The sequence below is a fragment of the Drosophila hydei genome, unplaced genomic scaffold (assembly GCF_003285905.1).
Source record: "Drosophila hydei strain 15085-1641.00,03,60 unplaced genomic scaffold, DhydRS2 tig00000149-arrow-pilon, whole genome shotgun sequence".
NCBI lineage: Eukaryota > Metazoa > Arthropoda > Insecta > Diptera > Drosophilidae > Drosophila > Drosophila hydei.
The window spans coordinates 200,879-220,063 of record NW_022045678.1 but is presented as its reverse complement, the minus strand read 5'-3'; the positions used below and the strand labels follow the sequence as shown (position 1 = coordinate 220,063).

Here is a 19,185-nt window from a genome sequence, read left to right as displayed (position 1 = left end):
AATAAATTTCGCCTGTCAACACAGAAACGAAACCGAACTAAAAAAAACAAACTAATTCCACAACGGCTGCCTCTGTTACATCATTTGTATAGGGAACAGAAGAAGGAGGCGTGGCTACGCACACAGCTACTGTGTATGTGTAAAATAAAAATGTATATAATAAATGTTTGTTTTTTTTTTTTTCATTTTGTTTCATCTTCTGATGTGATTTTCAATTAAGATTGCGTTGTACCCGCCGATCGATCGCATAGCCTGTAGGGCAGGTTAATTTCTGTTAAACTAATCGTTTGCTGAATATCGGCATTGATTTATAGTTATGTTTTATAGAGAACAATTGCGTTGTCAGCATTCGGAAACCTGATCTGATACCCAACATGACGTCAATCGTTTGAAGAGGTGACTGACCAAACTGAGGTTTCAAACTATGCAAACTTTAACTGTCTATGCTGCCTTATCACTGGCAGATTAAACAAAAAATTTGGCAACTAGGAATATCCCATAGAAAGTGCCAAGTTGTATTTTTTTCTTTATTTCACTCTTAACTTAACCCAATTATTTGTTTATGACACTCAACAGAAGATTCCATTCAGCAGACTCGTTCAGGTTTTCTCTAACAGCTAATGTACTGACGGAACGAATGAATCACAATCAGCATTAGCCGACTTTTGCTTACTCTCGATGAATTGGCAAGTCTCGAGTACTTTGAGCCGGCCCCAGAGACCGGGAATTACCCAGAAAAGATACTATTGGACAGAAAGTTATGCGCACAGCTTCTATTAAACCGTTTGGAATGTTGACAAGTGTACACAAAGCTGACGCAAAAATTGATTAAGCGATGATCGCACGGACAGAGGGCGCCCAAAGCCAAGTCAAGCAATTACACGTACTGCACGTACTGTAAGGCGATTGCAACATTTCGCCTGTTGCAGCAACATGTTGCGAACAACTGTTGCCGCAGCCATAACTGCAAGCAAACATTTTTAATGAGTTTTATTTGCTTTTTTTCCAATTTTTTTTTTTTTTTGCGCAAAAATGCATTAACCAAAAGAGAGGTAAAAGCTGACGCCTACTTCATATGCCCTCTGTTGCAAGAGCTGCATTCAAAACTATTTAAGCCCACTGGCGAGCATGATGTCTATGGCATGGCAGCCAAAAGACGTCAGACATTATGGCAACAACAACATATAATAGAATTTCATTACAAAATATTTATAAATATTGATGATGGGGAAAATGAGCTGCATATTTTATGTATGTCTCGATATGTTTTTGATCGCACAAAATTACGAAAATGGCAAACTTTCTGATAACTAAAGCAATTTTCGAAAAGTTTACCAAAAAATCTAAAACCTAACATTAAATTGAAAATTTCTTTTTATAGTTTTCTTGTGTATTTTTTTTTTAATTTTGTATGTAATTATTTATATAAATATATATTTTTTGTATTTTTTTTATTATTTTATATTTTTTACTTATTGTATACTTCTTATATATTTTTTATTTTTATATATTTTCTGTTAATATTTTGTTTTGTTAATTTTAATGCTTGTTAAAATTTTTTTAAATTAGATTTTCTATATATTATTTATATATTTGATGATTTTTTTAATTTTTTAAGATATTCAATATTTTTATTTCTTTTAAATTTTTAAACATCATTTTTTTATTTGTTTCAACTTTTATACCAATTTGTCAAGTTTTTGTCGCACAATTTTTTTTATATTTCTAATAAAACAATATTTTTGTAGACAACATTTTAGCTGAAGTCTAAACAATTTCAACACTTTACTTATTTATTAAAATATGGTTTTAATTTGATGGTTTTAATTTATTTTCCAATTTAAATTTTATATAATTTTTTAAGAAATTTTCAAGTTTTATACAAAAAAATTGACTTTAAGGCAATTTTACTTTTGCATTCATTTTGTGTTTTATTAACCATAAATTTAGGTTCACGGACTTATTTTTAGTTAAGAATTAAAATCAAAATTAACTTAGGCTCTAAAATTCTTGAACGATAATCGATAAAAAAGCTTTTGTTAGCCGCATTTAGATCGAAACGCATTTTGGCATAGAGAGTTATGCAAAGATGTTGTCGGATCATTCATTGAAATGTTCGATGAGCTAAATGGAATACGTCGAATTATAAGCAGATGCTTTAAACTAGTTTTGGCACTTAAGTCAGCCAAAGTTCGGGCTCGCCAAAAACCACAAAAAAGAGGAAGAAGAAGCAGAGATCTCCTGCCAAAATCGTAGTCAACGCATCAGCAACGCGTGTTCAGTTTGATGCGGTTTTTTGTTTTTGGCGCATTATATGGAATGCCAGTGGGTTGGCTTCTATTTATTTATTATCAGCAATGAACCGCTTTTTTGCATAAATAATTTTTTGCACAAAAACAAAAATAAATAAAGGAAAGAAGCTGAGGCAGAAGCAGAAGAAACAGAAAACGAAAAACAACAAATCTATATAAAAATACATAAACGTTAACAATCCTGTTTGGCCATGAGCAGGCACTTTTATTGTAATTATTTATATTTTTTTCTTTCAGTGTCGATGTTTTTCTTAAACACATGTCTCTGCTGTATGTGTGTGTGTATGTGGCCACATTTGGGAGCAATTTATTCAAGCAGAGTGCGAAACTTGTTCGAATCTTGTTTCAGGTCAGGGAGGGGGTGTATTGACACCTAATGAATAACTGTGAAACAATCGATTTGCTAATTCTTCTGACAATGCTCTTTTTTCTGCCTGGTTTGGGCACTTTTTATAAATGCCAATAAGCATGTATACATCTTTGTCATATATATATATATATATATATATATATATATATATATATATATATATATATATAGTATATAGTATATATTATATGTATTTGAATTGAGTTTGAAAAAGTTTCGAAATGTTCTCGGATGTATCTACATTTATTTATTTTTATTCTTTTATCTACTGTTTTCAAACACTTTATTTGAATAGTTGAAAACTCGCTTTGAATGCGAAATGAACTATGATGATTTATGATATAATCATAAACAAATCAGTTGTTTATTAAAAAGTCCGTCTTGCGACGTCGTATTTTGGGTTTTTTTTTGTTCTCTTTGCGCGTGGCTCTAATTAGAATGACCAATATGCTTAAGCAGTTCACTTTGGGACTTTCACCTGTTCAGGGGCGATAGCTCCATTAACAACTTGCGATTTTTCTGCGGTTAACTTTGCAACTGCCAGAGTTCAGGCCGTTTAATTAGACGCCCATAGTGAACAAACATTTGCTTTTCACATGCATGACTAATCAAGATATAACTGCATTGGATACACTGCATTTCATATTGTTAAGTAATATTTTGGTATTATATAACAGATCGAACTATATACATCATATATGCTTGACAAGCAATGCAACAAATTCATTTGAAAGTAACGGCACATTGCTTAGTTAAACATATATATAGATAGATATGTCAAGCGGTAAAGTGTTGTCAGCCACTGGATTCTTAAACAAACATCTTAAGTACGTCTAATTTTCTGATTATTATTTATTGTAATGTTCGTAATATTATTTTTATTTTACTTTCATTGTTTTAAAGTAAGATTTTAAATAAAAATAAATATTAAAAAAAACTGCTCCACAGTAAACAGTAAACTATTTTTATATTTTAAAATTGCCAAAAAAATATTTATGAAAAAATTTTTAAATATATATACATGTATATATGTATTTATATGTATATTATTTTATTATTTAACATTTAATTTTTTTTTAATATTTTTTATGCTGCAAATTATGTTTGTTATTTATTTTTTGTTATTTTCTAAATGCTTATATACTTTTTATTTTTAATTTAATTTCATTTAAGAGTTTTCTTTGCTTAAAAAAATAAGACTTTTTTACCTAACATTTTTTCGTTCACTTCAGATATTATCAATTTTTATGTATTTTTTCACTCACTTTAATTAAACATGAACTTTTCAATTCACTTTTTAAGTTTAGTTTAAATAGCGTTTTTTTGTACACTTTATAAGCAACACAGAATCCACTAGAATACTGCCGTGTCAGCTTGTTGTATACTTCACATAAATCTATAAATTTGTATAATTTTTAATACATTTTTATTTATTATTTATTCAGCTCTGGCTAACATTTAATTTTCTTTGCACCCACAAAGAATTTTTTATTTTATAGTTTTATTTATTTTTATTCGAACATTTGTTGCTTATAATTATATGGCGAACATTTATAAGGAAGTAAATATTCAACTAATTGCGTTCAATTGTTTTTTCTTATTTTTTTACTATTATTATTTTTAGCTCTCCGCAACGAGTTCTTATTTACTTATATATTTTTATTTGGGAATAAGCTACAACAACAACTAAGTGTATGTATATTAACATGCTCAAGAAGAGCTTCTGTGATTTTCGACAACGTCTTCGTAGATATCTTCCAAATTTCGTTTAATTTGCTGTGTACATAAATGAAAAATGTGCGAATTCGTGTTGTTCTTGACTTTTGAAAGAAACGCGCGCGAGTTTTTCAGCTTTATTTTCAGCATATATAAATATATATAATATACACATACATGCATATATATATGGCTAGATGAAGGTGACAACAAAAATGTTATATAGAGGTCACAATGTGGAATAGAAGCCGTTACTTGTCAACTACCTCGAATGCAGTTGCCCAAAGTCGCGAGCGTTTTAAAACGCGCATAAACCGCTTGGCAACTGCAACATGTATACAAACAGAAACTTGTATTGCCCGCTTGGCTCGGCTTCTAGGCTTTTATGGCAAGCATATGGTCAAGTTCAGGGTCGAAATGATGCCTGGCCAGATCGCGTGCACTGGCCAAGTGCGAGACGCGTTTTGGGCGCGTTTCGCTTTTTGATTTTTTACTATAGGACTACAACGAGATTATTGCCGAAGACTTTTGAAATCAAATGATGAAAAAAACTGTGTCAGTGTCAGAGAGTTGCTTATTTAATCAACAAAACTTCGAGTAGAAAAAACAACAAAACATAAAGTGCTATGTTAAACAGCATCGAGCTATGTGTTCCGTGTGGCGTTTTTGTGACGCGTTTTTAAACGCGGCAGACAAATTTTCATAATTAATGCAGACCAAAGCGAAGCGACAAAAGATGCGTTTAGCCGGTTTTTTTTTTTTTTGTTAACCGATTGGTGATTGATGATTATTATAATTTTTGGAATCTTCGAGAAGCTCTAAGTCAAATACTTTTGCACTTTAACTCATAATTATTTAAACACTTCTTCGATCGGATTATGTTATTTTTGGTTGTTGTCTGAACTTACGTGTGGGTGAGCGTGCATTGTGCTTGCCATGCTGGCGCTCATCGAAGAAGCTGCCCAATATGTCCATGGGCTTCATGGAGCGATTTGCCTTGAGGCTCTTGCGACGCTGGGCGCGCTGTAGCGCCGCCAGCGCCGCTGCGGCTGTGGCAGGATCTGCTTCTGGCAAGGATGTGGCTGTGGCTGCAGCTGCAGTTTGAGTTGAACTTGCATTTGGTTTTGGTTGCGTGGCGGCTGCGTTTGCTGCCATTTGATTTGGCTGGTTCGCATTCACGCCCGCCTCCTCATCGCTTACACAGACGGCACTATAGCGACGCGAGAACATTTTGCCAAAGTCCTTCATAATTGCATAGGCATATAAATAAAATGTTGAAAAATAATTGTATTTTTCGTACACTTGAGACACTCTTTTGGCTTTTTGCTTTTGGCACTTAAAAACTTGTTGCTTTTGCTGCGTTAGCTCCTTGGAATCAATTACCACTTGCTTGCTTAATATATATACTAACTTTAAATAACATTGATAGACTCTTTCATTGAAATCTTAAATCTTTCTAAGTGTGTCCCAGCTGGATGTTGGCCTAAGCGCGTATGCGTCCGTTCGCTGGCGTTGCTCGCTTATGAATGAAAACCCGGACGTGCGATCGCCGCACCAGGTAAAGTTACGGCTTTAAGTTTTGATTTTTTTTTCTCGAATTTTGTTTTTTTTTTTTTTTGCAGTACGAGTTTTAGTACGAGCGTTTACCCGTCCGCCAACGACAAATAGTTGCGTTCGTTCTCTCACACGCTCTCCGCGCGCTCTTTGGTCTAGGGTAAGCGCTCTCTGTGCCAGTTGCTCGCTAGCTGGCCTTACGTTACGTTAGCGTTGCGTTGCGTTACGTGACGCTAAAGATCACGTTTAGCACTCGCTCAGCTGTTGCTTTGTTGTGAGCCGGTCTGCTGAGGCGGCAAAGGCGGCGGCGGCGCCGGCGGCGGCGACAGCGTTAGCTGCTGCTTCTTTAGCTGCTTCGCTCTGATCTTAAGCCCGAAATGTTGTAAACCAGTTTCGCATTCACTTGCGCCGTTTCGCATTTTGGGGAAATACCATTGGCGTTGTACGTTAAGGCACACATTACTCATACGGCGCGTGGTACACAACAGCTGTCACAGTAGCAGCAGCAGCAGCAGCAGCTCAGCCGCGGCATTATGGAAAACTTTTAGATATTTACATGCGCACTTTGTGCCTTCAGCCAAATACGCATTTTAAATCAAGTTTATGTCGCTTGTAACAATCAGCATCGATCTACGGTCTGCAGACACAGTGTTGTCTTCTTCTTCTTCTGTCTGTTGTGGCTGTTGTTATTATTGTTTTTTTTTATCGGTTTTTTTCGTCTGTTCAATCTTGGGGCATTCACTAAAACTCAATCACCTTCAATTTTGCATGCAAGCGTCAACAATTTTTTATTTCTTATTTTGGGCATTTCGATTTTTGTTAAGAGTTCAACACAATATCAAGTCATATTTTTTTTTTGGTTTGGTTTGCCTTGCCGTTTAGAAATTTCTCGAATGAATTAACAGTTGCCACCGGTTGTTGTCGCTAACAGCACGCGAATATATTCAAGTTATTCATTTGGCTTCAATCGAAACACGCCCATTCCAACAGTTACTCTTAGCAAATACTTAAGTGGCATATTTGCACTGCGTTTTGCGCTTGGACGGGGGCACGACATGGCATAGCTCAGCTCTGATTGAGGGTTTATAGCGATCTAAGTTAGCTAATAGAAGACTTGCAGTGAAAACAACACAAATCAGGCGATGCTTCCTGCTTAGGCAATAGTTCTTGCCTAATAGCCAACGATGACAACAACAAAACTAAGCTAATGTGGGAATTTCAGCTAAAATTCTGTTTGCTATGCTTAGCTGAGAAATATGCAAAAACAAACAAAAACAAGTTCTTAAATGTTGTTAAAAATAGACTTAGGTGGAGCTAAGAAAATTGATATAAATGAATAAGAAACAGATTGATGTTGAAGTCAGTCTATCTAGATGCGAATAGAAATATTTTTATTTGTTGCATACTTTTGAGGAAACTGTTAGCTATGAACTTCTAATATCTACTTTGGCGTTAGATAAGTTGATCGATGGGCAGCGCATCCAAAGCTGATCGCTTCTAATCTGACTACCATGAACAACAGGCAAAGCTTAGACACTTTTAACAGCAGGAGAATCTTAGATAGAATCTTAGAATAAGGAATAAATTTGTCTACATTTTAGGTGTATATGACTTATAGGCCCACTCTCTGTATATATATTTTTTAAAGGCAATAATGATAATGATTATGATATTAGAAATATATAACTTAAAAATGTCTACACTAAAACTTTATAAATTGTACACTATATTGATGTCAAAATTCTTATATATATAGATATATGTAATAGTGTCAATAAGCTTTGACTTTGCTAATAATAGTTATGCAAATGTTTTATGCACTATCAGCCAAGTCGTTTGTTGCCCTGACCGCTGTTTCGATCTGCTTTTGCTGCTTGCCGACTAAGAAATCTTCTCTCTCTCAGGTGCTGCCGACCAGCTTGGAACCTTTATCTTCAAGGTGGAGTCCTTCTATTTGCTCCAACTACTGCTTATTAGAATCGCATTGAAAATGATTTTGACGATACACAATGACAATGATATAGAGTGTAATATAAATGTTCAAAGTTTAAGATAATTTATCTTTTTTGGCTACACAATGTATATATATTAATATAAAAATAATTTATATAATATAAATACATATATATATAAAATGAGAAGCAGAGAAATCCAACTTATACACAAATTATTATTGAAATTTAATTGGCAATTTAGCTAATGCTTTCTATCCGGCAGCTGTTCAAGTTTTTCTAACGCCCATTCTGAAAATCTGTCAATCGATTTGAGTATAAATTATTTATTGAATGTCAGCAAATATATAAAATTGCATTAAATACAGTTATTGAATGTCAGCGAATGCAATTTTTGATTGCATGCAAAATAATGTCATTGAACTTGACGTTGCAATTTCCAAACTATAATTATAGTATTTATATTATAATTTTTTTTTTTTGATATATATACGACTTTTTGCTGATTTCCTTTATCAATATTTCGCAAAAAGCAAAAACAATAAAATGAATATTATTTTTTGTCTTTATTATTTTTCATACGTCTGCGCGCTGGGATGCTTTATCAATTTCCGCATTGACAATTCATTTGCCGTTAATCTTTGACTCATGCGGCAACAAAAGCAACTTTTGTCAAGCGCCCCCAAAGAGATGTCAACTCATTCCCATTGTGCGCTTAGCCAGATGACCTTGCCAAAGGCCGCTGAACTCACACTTTGACACAACGGCACAGAATATACGGACAAAAAAGAAACACCAAACCAAAACACTTTCAATATATAGATATATATATATATATAAAATAAATAATACATAATTTTTTGAGACGATTTTTTGGTAGTTGTTTGAGCTTATGATGCATGCAAATACCCTACAATTGGGGTCTATAGTGTGCTCTCTTTAATTGTTCTTTATTGTTTTGTTTCCCACGCTCACACTAATTATGGCCTTTCTATGCAATTCTCACCAATCCAAGTACAATTTAGCTTTGATTATATGTTAACTGCCACGTTAATAACTTGTATTTGTATGTAATTAATACATTGATAGCCATGTTTACATATTCCAAAATAAAAAAATCAATTTGATTGATTTTGTATAATGGAAATTTATTGATTTCCGTATTCGAGTTTTGCTTATCATAAAATTTTTGAAAAATTTATTTAATGGGCTCAATATAATTGCCGTAATTTCCTAGAATTGTTTACAGTTAAACAACTCTTACCATAGACGCAGTCATTAGTGTTAGCCAAACGTCGAAATGCAATCTGTTATTGATAGGAACTGGCGCTAATTGGCCATTGGCTTGGATCGCAATAGATCCGCACGTCAGTTCTGTAATTAGCGCACTTGCTGGCTAATTCGCACCTGGTAATCATAGTTAGGTTTTCACTTTGATTAATTACAAATTACATGCGGAGCGAGTGGCATGCGAGACTGCATCATAAGGCAGGGTTCAGCTGGGGTCAACAGTTATTAGCCATTCGATTAGCATCTAACATATCTGATATATCTGATAGATATATAGTTCATGTATGGATATATATATATATCCATTACAATTTGCTAAATGCGGCCCAGAAACCATTTGCTTCGCTGTACCTTCTGGAGCTCCGAAATTGTGTGTCGCAATTTACCTTTTGAGCGCAGCTCGCTCATGTTTTATGGATGCCAATGAGACTTTGCCATCAATAAGCAATAGTTGCACGTTTAGTTCTGCGGCCCAAGCCGAAAGGCGAAAGCCAAAGTAAAATTCCATTTGTCCATTTAATTCGGGCACGAAAATAGACAAAAGTTCAACTGTTCATTTGAAAGTGTTAAGCAGACAAGTGCAATTTAAATTGGGACAAAGACAACAGAAAAAATACAATTAAAAACTTGAAGCACAACAAGAAACCAGCGCAACCCATCAAAACATTAGATATATAGAGAGATATATACATAGTATATATAACACAATTTCTATATTTAGAATATGATTACAGCCTGTCAAGACTTTTCGATATTCTCAATATCAACTAGAACTTTGCAAATTTGAGTTAGCCAGAAATGCTTAGGATAATCTTGAAGCATATTTTTATAGCAGACTCCAATATTTATTTTTAGCATATTATTATGCAGACATATAAAAAACCACATCAAATAAAACGTCCAAATAAAATGCTTAGTAATTACAGGCAATTGACTTTCTTTGGATTTGCTGCTTGAAGCTGGTTTTCCATATTAAGTAAGTCAGGTTTTTAAGACTTGGCTTGTGATGCAAGAGTATTTTTGAATTTGCGCCAGATTATTTTATTTGTTTTTATTTTTTATTCAATACTTTTTTCCAGATTTATTTCTAATATATTTATTTTTATAAATGTTAACCATTTTTTTATTTATTTTCTTTAATACATATTTTTTATTTTGTACTAAATTCAATTTAAACTCAACCCTTATATGGATCTATAAAATATATCAAAGTCTTCATCAACATTTTAATTTATACATTGAGTTATTCGCATTTTAAAGAATTTATTCTTTTTTTACTTTTGCCTTAAATTTAGGAATTGTTGATTCGGGACGCGCTTTGTTAAATGCTTTACTTATATGAAACAATCGATTTACCAGTCTGCCTGTATAATATATTCAAATAATTTTTTTAAAAATAATATATTGATAAGACATTACTGTGCAAAATTTAATAAGATGTTATGAATATGTTTATAAAAAATACATATTTTTATTCAACTTTTTGTGCAAGATCTTTGACATTTTAATAACGCAGAAAAGAAAGCCATGCAAAAATGAAATATAGAAGAAAAATTTTAAAAATTTTAAGTGTATAAGAAAAATAAAAAATTATTTCTTTACAGCTTTTACTTTACCCTAAAAAATGCCTGAAAATTTTTAATCAATAAAGTTTCTGTCTACAAGACTCTGTGAGTCAAGCTTAACTAGAAAAATTGTATTTAATATTAAAAAATTTTTAATTATCTATATATCAAGAAATCAAGCTTAGGGAATAGCTAAATTTTATATGTGATATTAATTCTAGCTGCTTTCAGATTGGCTTACCAAGCTCCTGGTAGATATATCATTTGATAAATACTAAAATTTTAGCTGATTCAGCGATGTGATTTGAGTGAAGATCTTTGTTATTTGCATTAGAGAGAGAACTTGTTTGCCAATTGTCAGTTTGATTTATGATTGAAGCAAGTCAACGATGATTAACGATAATGATAATGATAATGGTGATGATGATGATGATGTTGATGATGTTATCATATAGGGAATTTTGATGAAATAACTATAAAAGTGCGAACTTTGTGCCATGCAATAAACATGGATACTTAATAACAGCTAATTCTAAATATATAAGATATATATACAGAGAGAGAGAGAGGGAAAGAGAGAGAGAGAGAAAGGAGGGGGGAGAGAGAGAGAATATCATTTATAACCTTTGTATTAGGCGCACGTGCTGCTAATCCAACTGGCAACTGCGCCAATTGCAATTATCGATCGACTGACGTTCGATTTTCTGTATCGATTCTTGATTTCCTCATGTCGAGCAATTAGAAAAACAAACCTGACATTGTTGGCATGCGGTGATTTTTTTATTTCTCTTCAAGTTGAAGTTCAAGCAATGCGATGACTGAACTGTTCCGGCTTGCTAGCTGTAACTCCCCGTCTCAGCCAGACAATGCGTAATGGCTAATCTAAAGTAAGTTTAATGCTAAACGCATCTATGTAAGCATAACAGATACAGGGACAACAACTTTATCTTTAACTATTTCAAGTGTGTGTGGCTAATTAGTCAGCCCGATTTCACGTGCTCTTGTAACCTTCAATAAAAATGTCGAACGTATCATGTCCATGCAATTGTATTTTAATTGATTTGACTCAACTGGCATGTTTACACAAACTCGCATAAAAAGATATATCATAATATTTGCCGCGTCATGCCGGTATGAAAGAACCTGAACCCAGATACAGGCTTAAGAAACGACGGATTATTGTGTTCAAGGCATACTTGACTGCATAATACCCTCACTGCAGTAGATCAACTAACGCACTAATACATTTTTTGATTATATAATAGACAGCTTCAGTGCTAAAAAATACATTAAGATACGTTTTCTTATATGTAAAAAATATTTCTAAAGGAAAATATATCTCTAAGTAAACTACAGATGAAGCAAAGGATTTGGGAGTAGAGCAATGTTTGGACAGTTGAAATCAAAAAAACTCATAATTATATATAGATTAACATATCTATAATAAAGAAAAGATGAGCATAAATAAAAAGTTATATTGCGAAAAGGCTGAGAGAAAAGTCAGCAATTATAAACCAAGTTAAAATAAGTATAAGACAGAAATTATCTATGAAAGGGGTATCATATGCTATATACTAAGAGCAAGCAGGTTCAAATTGAAAGTAGACCAAGAGCTTCCCAATTTATACAATACAATTTAGCTAAGGGTATTTCATCATCAGCCTTGTTTCTTCCAGAAACAGGGTATAATTAGGTAATCAAAAGAAGAAAAATAAACAACAACAAATGTTAATAAGAACGACAAATTGCATTGGAATTTCACAAAATACGCCAAAATCGCGTTTGAAGCTTGTTCGTTGAATTCCTCTTTATTTATTTAATTTTATTTCATTTTATTTTATTATTTTTTTGACTTGGTTTTTTTTTGCTTCTTTTGGCTCATAAGATCGGACTCTAACCGGGTTGGCTCTCATCGGCGGCGTCATGAGCTATTCGACTGCGTTGAGTCAGCGCTTTGTGGCTACAGCTTCGCAAGTGTTTTTCGCATTTGTAAATTGTGGTTTATTTGCCAGTTAAAAGTGGCTCGTGCACAGAATTTTGGGTTAGCGAATTCACAAATGGTCGGAAATAATTCAAAGAGTTGTCTAGACAAAAGTACCATAAAAACATTAGGCACTTATCTGGTGAGAAATATATAAATTAATTATATATTGCTTAATATATATAAATAAATATATTTATTTATATTTATATATATGTGTGTAAATGTCTAAATAACTGCTGCAATCTGTAAGTCACATCAGCCACTTAGGCTTTATTAAAACTGAAAGTTTTAGCGACAAATGATTAATGATCACTTAATGTAAGCACAGTTTTAGCTTAAAAGAAAACTTTACGAAATAAGTGCAGTCGGCATAAAAAAGGTTAATGAACTTTAAACAGTAACTTAGTCAAAATCTGCTTAGTATTATAATGATACAAAAAGAAGAAGAAGAAAACTAGCTGTAAGATATAACCTTGAAAAGGGCTATACATATCGAAGGGAATTAAAATCCAACAATAAAAACAAAATTATAACTATTATAATTACATATATATGTATATTAAAACTTGATATACGAATACCCAAAATTTTGCCTCCGAGATTTCTTTGCCAAAATAAAAAACTCAATAACAAATTAACGACGCATTTCTGAAGCACAATTGTGCGAAAGCCCCACAGAAACAAGCTTTATGCGAACAAATTCGGCGGCTAATCATGAATTGGCACAAAATGAACTGGGCAACGCGCTGAAATCGGGAAACGGGCGCTACTGGTTATAAATGTATGTATATAAATATATATATATATGTATATATAGTTTGTTTTTTTTTCTTGAATTAATTTAGCTGCGTCGTAAATTTAAAAAAAAATGCGAAGAGTGCCAACAACCAAAACAAAAACTAAATAAATTTAGTTACATACATAAATCATGATGTAGGTAAATGGCTTAGCTGGAAGTGTTGTATGTAATACATGCTCTATACAAATACATATATATATATATATATATATATAAATATTATACATATATATATATTGATGCCAGACGAGCCCCGAAACCTTGTAACACTTTTATCAACATCAGCGTCGCCGTCACCATCGTCATCGAACTTTTCATGAACAATATAAAATGTTTAATACACTTACAATATATAGCCAGTGTTGTTATTATTATAGCTTATAAATCTAGCAGTTTTTATGCACGCCCAAGTTCAAGTTCAGCCTCAAGTACAAAGGCTGTAACTACACCCCTACACCTCCCTCTCTCGCTCTTTCTCTCCCTCTCTGTCTTTACCTATATACTTATAGATACACGCTTAATCAATTACGACAACAATCAAAATTTATTTTATGCCCAACATGCAATTTACAAGCAATTAAAACCACATAACCAATCCGAAAGCTCGCACACAAAATTTATATTTTTATATATAATTAAGTTAAATAAATTATAAACAACAAAAAACAAAAAACAAAAACCATTCAATATAATGAAGACATTTAGCGCAGTTAAGAGCGTGCGAAGTCATAAAAAATAAAAATCAGAAACAAAAAAAATATAAACACAAACTACATAGATTTCTGCTCTAATTATATGGGCTGGACGCAGGGGACCGGCCCATTAACATTTTTATACATTAGTTACACGAATTAAGCAGGTTATTAAATTAGCATGAAACTGTGACGAATGACGACCTAAACTCTATACGTTTCCATTAAGTAGTTTGATCAAATATTTCATTTAGAGCGGAAAAACTAAAAGTTTCAAGTCAATGAACTGCTTAAAAGCATTCGAATTCGCTGAGAATTTGGCCAAAAAGTAGAAGATACGAAGAGAGCTACAGGTTGACTGATATTGACAATGGTCAGGTATACGTATTTAAATAACAATCTGATAAGGGTTAATAATAGGCGCGTTATTTAAAATATAAGAAAATGTCTTAAATAAAGGGAAAGAAATTTAAAAAAGAAATAAAATTAAATAGATTGAACAGATAAAAATGCGTGCTATAAGATGAAAGGCTGTTATCGGGCGTGACCAACTGCATTTTATTCCAGCTCCTAAAACACTTAACACAATAAAGTAGCTTAACGGTAACTCAGTTCTGAAATGAATTGTAGAAGACACAGTTTTATCATCTAAATATGCTTGATCTTGAACTGTCTAGATTTAGTACTTCACGATTTTTTTTAAGTTTTTAGATGTATTTTTCACACATCTTACAGCTGATTTGAATAAAAAATAAACATAAGTAAATAATAATAAAAAAAAAATAAACATAAAAAATTCATCGTAGCATACTAGAAAGTAAATTAAGAGTCTGGCGCTTTGTTTATTTTTCGTTGCGAATCATAACTCTTTAACCAAACAAGATACAATTTAAATGGCAAATAAAAAAATTCTTCAGACATTAAAAAGAATTTAAGCTCAGGGTGCTACGCTCATAGTGCACTGTTTTCTGTCAAATATTAAAATGTGACTTTAGTAAAAGAAAAAAAATATTATATACTTATAATATATTCTTTTTTTTAATATGCGACGTTTCTGTTCGCGCTGAGAATCGAAATACAACAAATATATTTGTACAAGAAACAAATCAACATCATTTTACATTATTATTAACCCATCAAAATATTTTCTTTTTTTATCTAAAGTTAGAACATTTTTGTTTTAATATATTATTCACTTTTTAAGCACAGCATGTGTCTTAAAAATAATTATTATAAATAATTGCTAGTTTTTGAGAACTTTTTAATAGAGTTGAAGCGTTGAAATGTTGAAGTGTTGACGACTAGATAAGCTCGTTATTTATAGTTTCGTTGTTTAATGGCTTTTGTTTGACTAGATCCTAGTCGAATTGACCTTCTCTTTAAGCCCAAGAAACACGCGATTATATGAAATTTAATTGCCTGCTGAGTAATATATTAAATAATTATCTAAGTATAATAAAATTGTTAATAATTTTACATGTTTTGCACCTTTTATGAGCAGCACACAAAAGTCCAATAGCAAATGGTAGTTAACAGCTTGTTAACTGAGATTATAAGCTTTTGTTTATTTTTTCTCACTTTCACATTGACTTAGATGAGTGAGATTTTTATTTTAATAATGCCTTCCTAATTTATTGCACCTTCCGCGTTTCGCTTGCCCACAAAGTAAATAAATTATTTTTAAGTACATAATTTAACATTATTTATTTGCGAAGAGCGATCAGGCAGACGCCGTGTTTACACTGAGCGTTGCGATTCATTTATGCAAATTCAATTTGACAGCTTTGATTGATGCACTCAGCTTACTTCAATGTAGTCAAATATAAGTATATATAATTATATATAAATATATATATGCATTACTGATTCTTTTCGGGTTAACTTGGGTCAGCACTGATACGTGTTATACAACTGCAGAGGCGCGCAGAAATAGCGTTTTTAGATTGATTTGATTTGATTTGATTAGAGATCAATGCACCAATTGAGCTTGCTATATTTACATAGAATTGCTAATTAAAAATAATTATTTAAAGTAAATAAATATTGTCGCAGAAGATAATAAGATTGCTAATCTGTATAGTAATTATTGTTAGCTAGGTTCTGTTTTTAAGGGATGTAAAACAAATTGAAATGTGTGTTATAAAAGCGTTTAATATTATAGCAGTTTGTGATAAGGCTTTTACGAGAAAACAACGCGAAATTAACGAATATATAAATTTATTTAATATTACATATATACATATGTATATATATAATTTATATAATATAAAATTATCTGTATACTTTAAGCAAAATTTGTATATATATTTGTTAGACACAAACATTTCAATTCCTAAGACAATAAAGTCTACATCAAATTTGACCTTCCCAAACATAGCACTAGAGTAAAATCTACATTTTTGTCAACCTTCACAAAAGACATACAAACTTTAATTAACTTCTTGAAATTTTTATGCTTGGAAATTTTTCAACTGAAAATCAGACCATAATATCTATAATTTGATGTTATTTTAAATGCTATATATATGCTATATATATATGCTTACTATATTCCGAAAAAACTCATAGCTCTATTATGCCACAATATACTTGTAAAAGTACAAATAATATAAGAAAATATATTCACAGCACAAAAGTTAAGTCAAAGGTTTCGAAGCGCATAAACTTGAAAAATTTCTTTAAAAAACAATACAATTTCTTAAGAAATTTATTATTTTTTTAAACTTTTTTTATTTAATCACAATAAATTAACATAAATATTATATAATAATTTTTGTGTGCAACATAAATGTACTTACTTTTTGGACTTGAAAACATTTTCTTCCTTTTTGTGTATTTTTTTTTTATTTTTTAAGCTCGTATTTAGATTTATATAGTTTTGAACATTCACTGCCCACGTAAGCTTTAATTGTGTTATACTAGCATCGCAGGAACAATTCCAGATGATGCGGAAATTCAGCCTAAAAAACTGTCTATATTAGCTGGCAACTGCCAGCAATCGAATGAATTTGAATTGAAATGAAGCAGATCACAACTCAATGATGATTGAAATGCCTTTTTTTATATATGTATATAATAATATTAAGCGATCTATATATGTATGCATGCCAGATTATACATATAAGAGTATGTGCATAATCTATATGTGAAATAAGAGCTTTTGGAGCATCCAATTGGAACGTCACATGTCTTATCAGAATAGAGAGCACTCAAAGCAGACTGACAATCAGAGCGCCACGGACAGACACAGGTGTCGGCTTTTTTTTGGTCAGCTAGGCCAACAGCTGATCAGGCTATCGAATAGACCTTTTACAATTTACCACACTGCGAGCCCTAATTGGGTCAGTTTTAGTTGGTAATCAGCTTATTGCACTTTTGTATTCGATTGGTTTCTTTGTGTCATGCTGCTCAGCTCGCATTAGCTCGAGGCGTTCGTTGGTCCAATTAGCCGAAGCCCTGAACTATATTTTCCATCGATTTACTCCATATACGTCTGTATTTATATAGCAAGTCTTTTGATTTAGCACTGCACACTCAATACTTTTTTACTGCCTTTCGATGGGGGGAAGTCAATGAGAGCGACTAAGCTAAAGCGAAACGAAATCTCTAATCAAAATAAAATACCCAGCTGAAGAAGTCGTTGAACGTAGCGACAACAAGGAAGGCACCGACTACAATAAAAGAAGAAATCCACACACACACCCACACACACGCACACATGCACACACATTTGACGACTGGAAACTGGAAAGGGCGATAGCAGAGATCAGCAGAAGAGCGTGTGCCCACAGCTGCCGAGCACATATCAAAGAAGTAACTGTAAATATGTCGCATTTGTCTTAACATTCCAATGGAAGTACAAAAATTGCCTACATGCAAGTAATCTATGTCGACTAATTAAATACCCTCTAAAATAAACTGCTCAAAGAATAATTAAATGAACTCATAAAGCATAAAAATTAAAATATCAGAAAAAAGTGAACATATTAAATCAAAAATATGAAATAAAATTTTTAAAAATGTTGAGTGAAATATTAAAAAAAGTGAAGAATTATATTTCAAAAATAGATTTTTCTTAAACAAATAAAGAATTAGAAATTATTACACATCAAAATAGTTTAAATTAAACAAAAACAGGACTAACAATATATTTTTTTAAAGTTTCAACAGGTAGCAACTAAAATATGACAATCACTGGCTACACGATTTTGGCATATCCATCTTTTTGGAGTTAAAAAAACTATTACAACTAAAAAACTAGTTTTTGAAAAAAAAATTGATAATAAAGAAAAAAATTACATTTGATTTTAATATTAATATCTAAAATATTTTAATAGATTTAAGTTATTATTTGCATAAACTTTTTAAAATATAATATATAAGTATATTTAAAAAGATGTAGTTGACATAATCTAAAAATTTTGTAAGATATAAAAATGCTTATAAATATAAATATTTTTATTTAACTTAGTTTTTATTTAATTGATATTCCATAAACAAAATTTTATTTTTCCTAAGCTCTATCTTAATTTATGTTAGTTTTTTAGTTACTAAGATCTCCCAAGACTCCTATCGCGGATTGAACGGATGCCAACAGTAGCTGCCCAACACGACCCTAAAGACTGATAAAACTAATAAATGTATATGAATATATATATATGTATATATATATAATATTCCATAACAAATATATACATATATATATATATATATATATATATATATATATATATATATATATGAATATATGTATTCATTAAAACACAAACTATTTGAAAGGCGAGAAATTCTATTTTATTCTAGACTCTGTTGTTGTGACCAAAGAGAGTTGTCAACTGAGATAGTTTGCTGGCACAGTTGGACATAGTTGGGCATAGTATGAGGGTAGATGATTAGCTATAATTAACTATCGTTTAAGGGGTTCAATAACACGTATTCTAATCGCATTTAA

The 19,185-nt window shown here is 31.8% G+C and overlaps 1 protein-coding gene across 4 annotated transcripts in view; it reads right to left on the bottom strand.

Moving 5' to 3' along the window:
* Positions 1-17,839, bottom strand: part of LOC111593146 (scavenger receptor class B member 1) — a 29,161-nt gene extending 11,322 nt beyond the window's left edge. Inside the window, exons 1-2 of one of the 4 annotated variants that reach the window (XM_023305747.2) lie at positions 17,541-17,839; positions 17,033-17,206 (exon numbers count right to left, since the gene is read on the bottom strand). In XM_023305747.2, the coding sequence (XP_023161515.2) occupies positions 17,033-17,051 (19 nt within the window). In that variant the 5' untranslated portion in view covers positions 17,052-17,206; positions 17,541-17,839. Of the gene's footprint in view, positions 1-5,306; positions 5,937-17,032; positions 17,276-17,540 lie in introns of those variants that run through there. The other 3 variants (XM_023305749.2, XM_023305750.2, XM_023305746.2) reach the window with 3 other exon arrangements.
* Between the last annotated feature and the right edge of the window lie 1,346 nt (positions 17,840-19,185).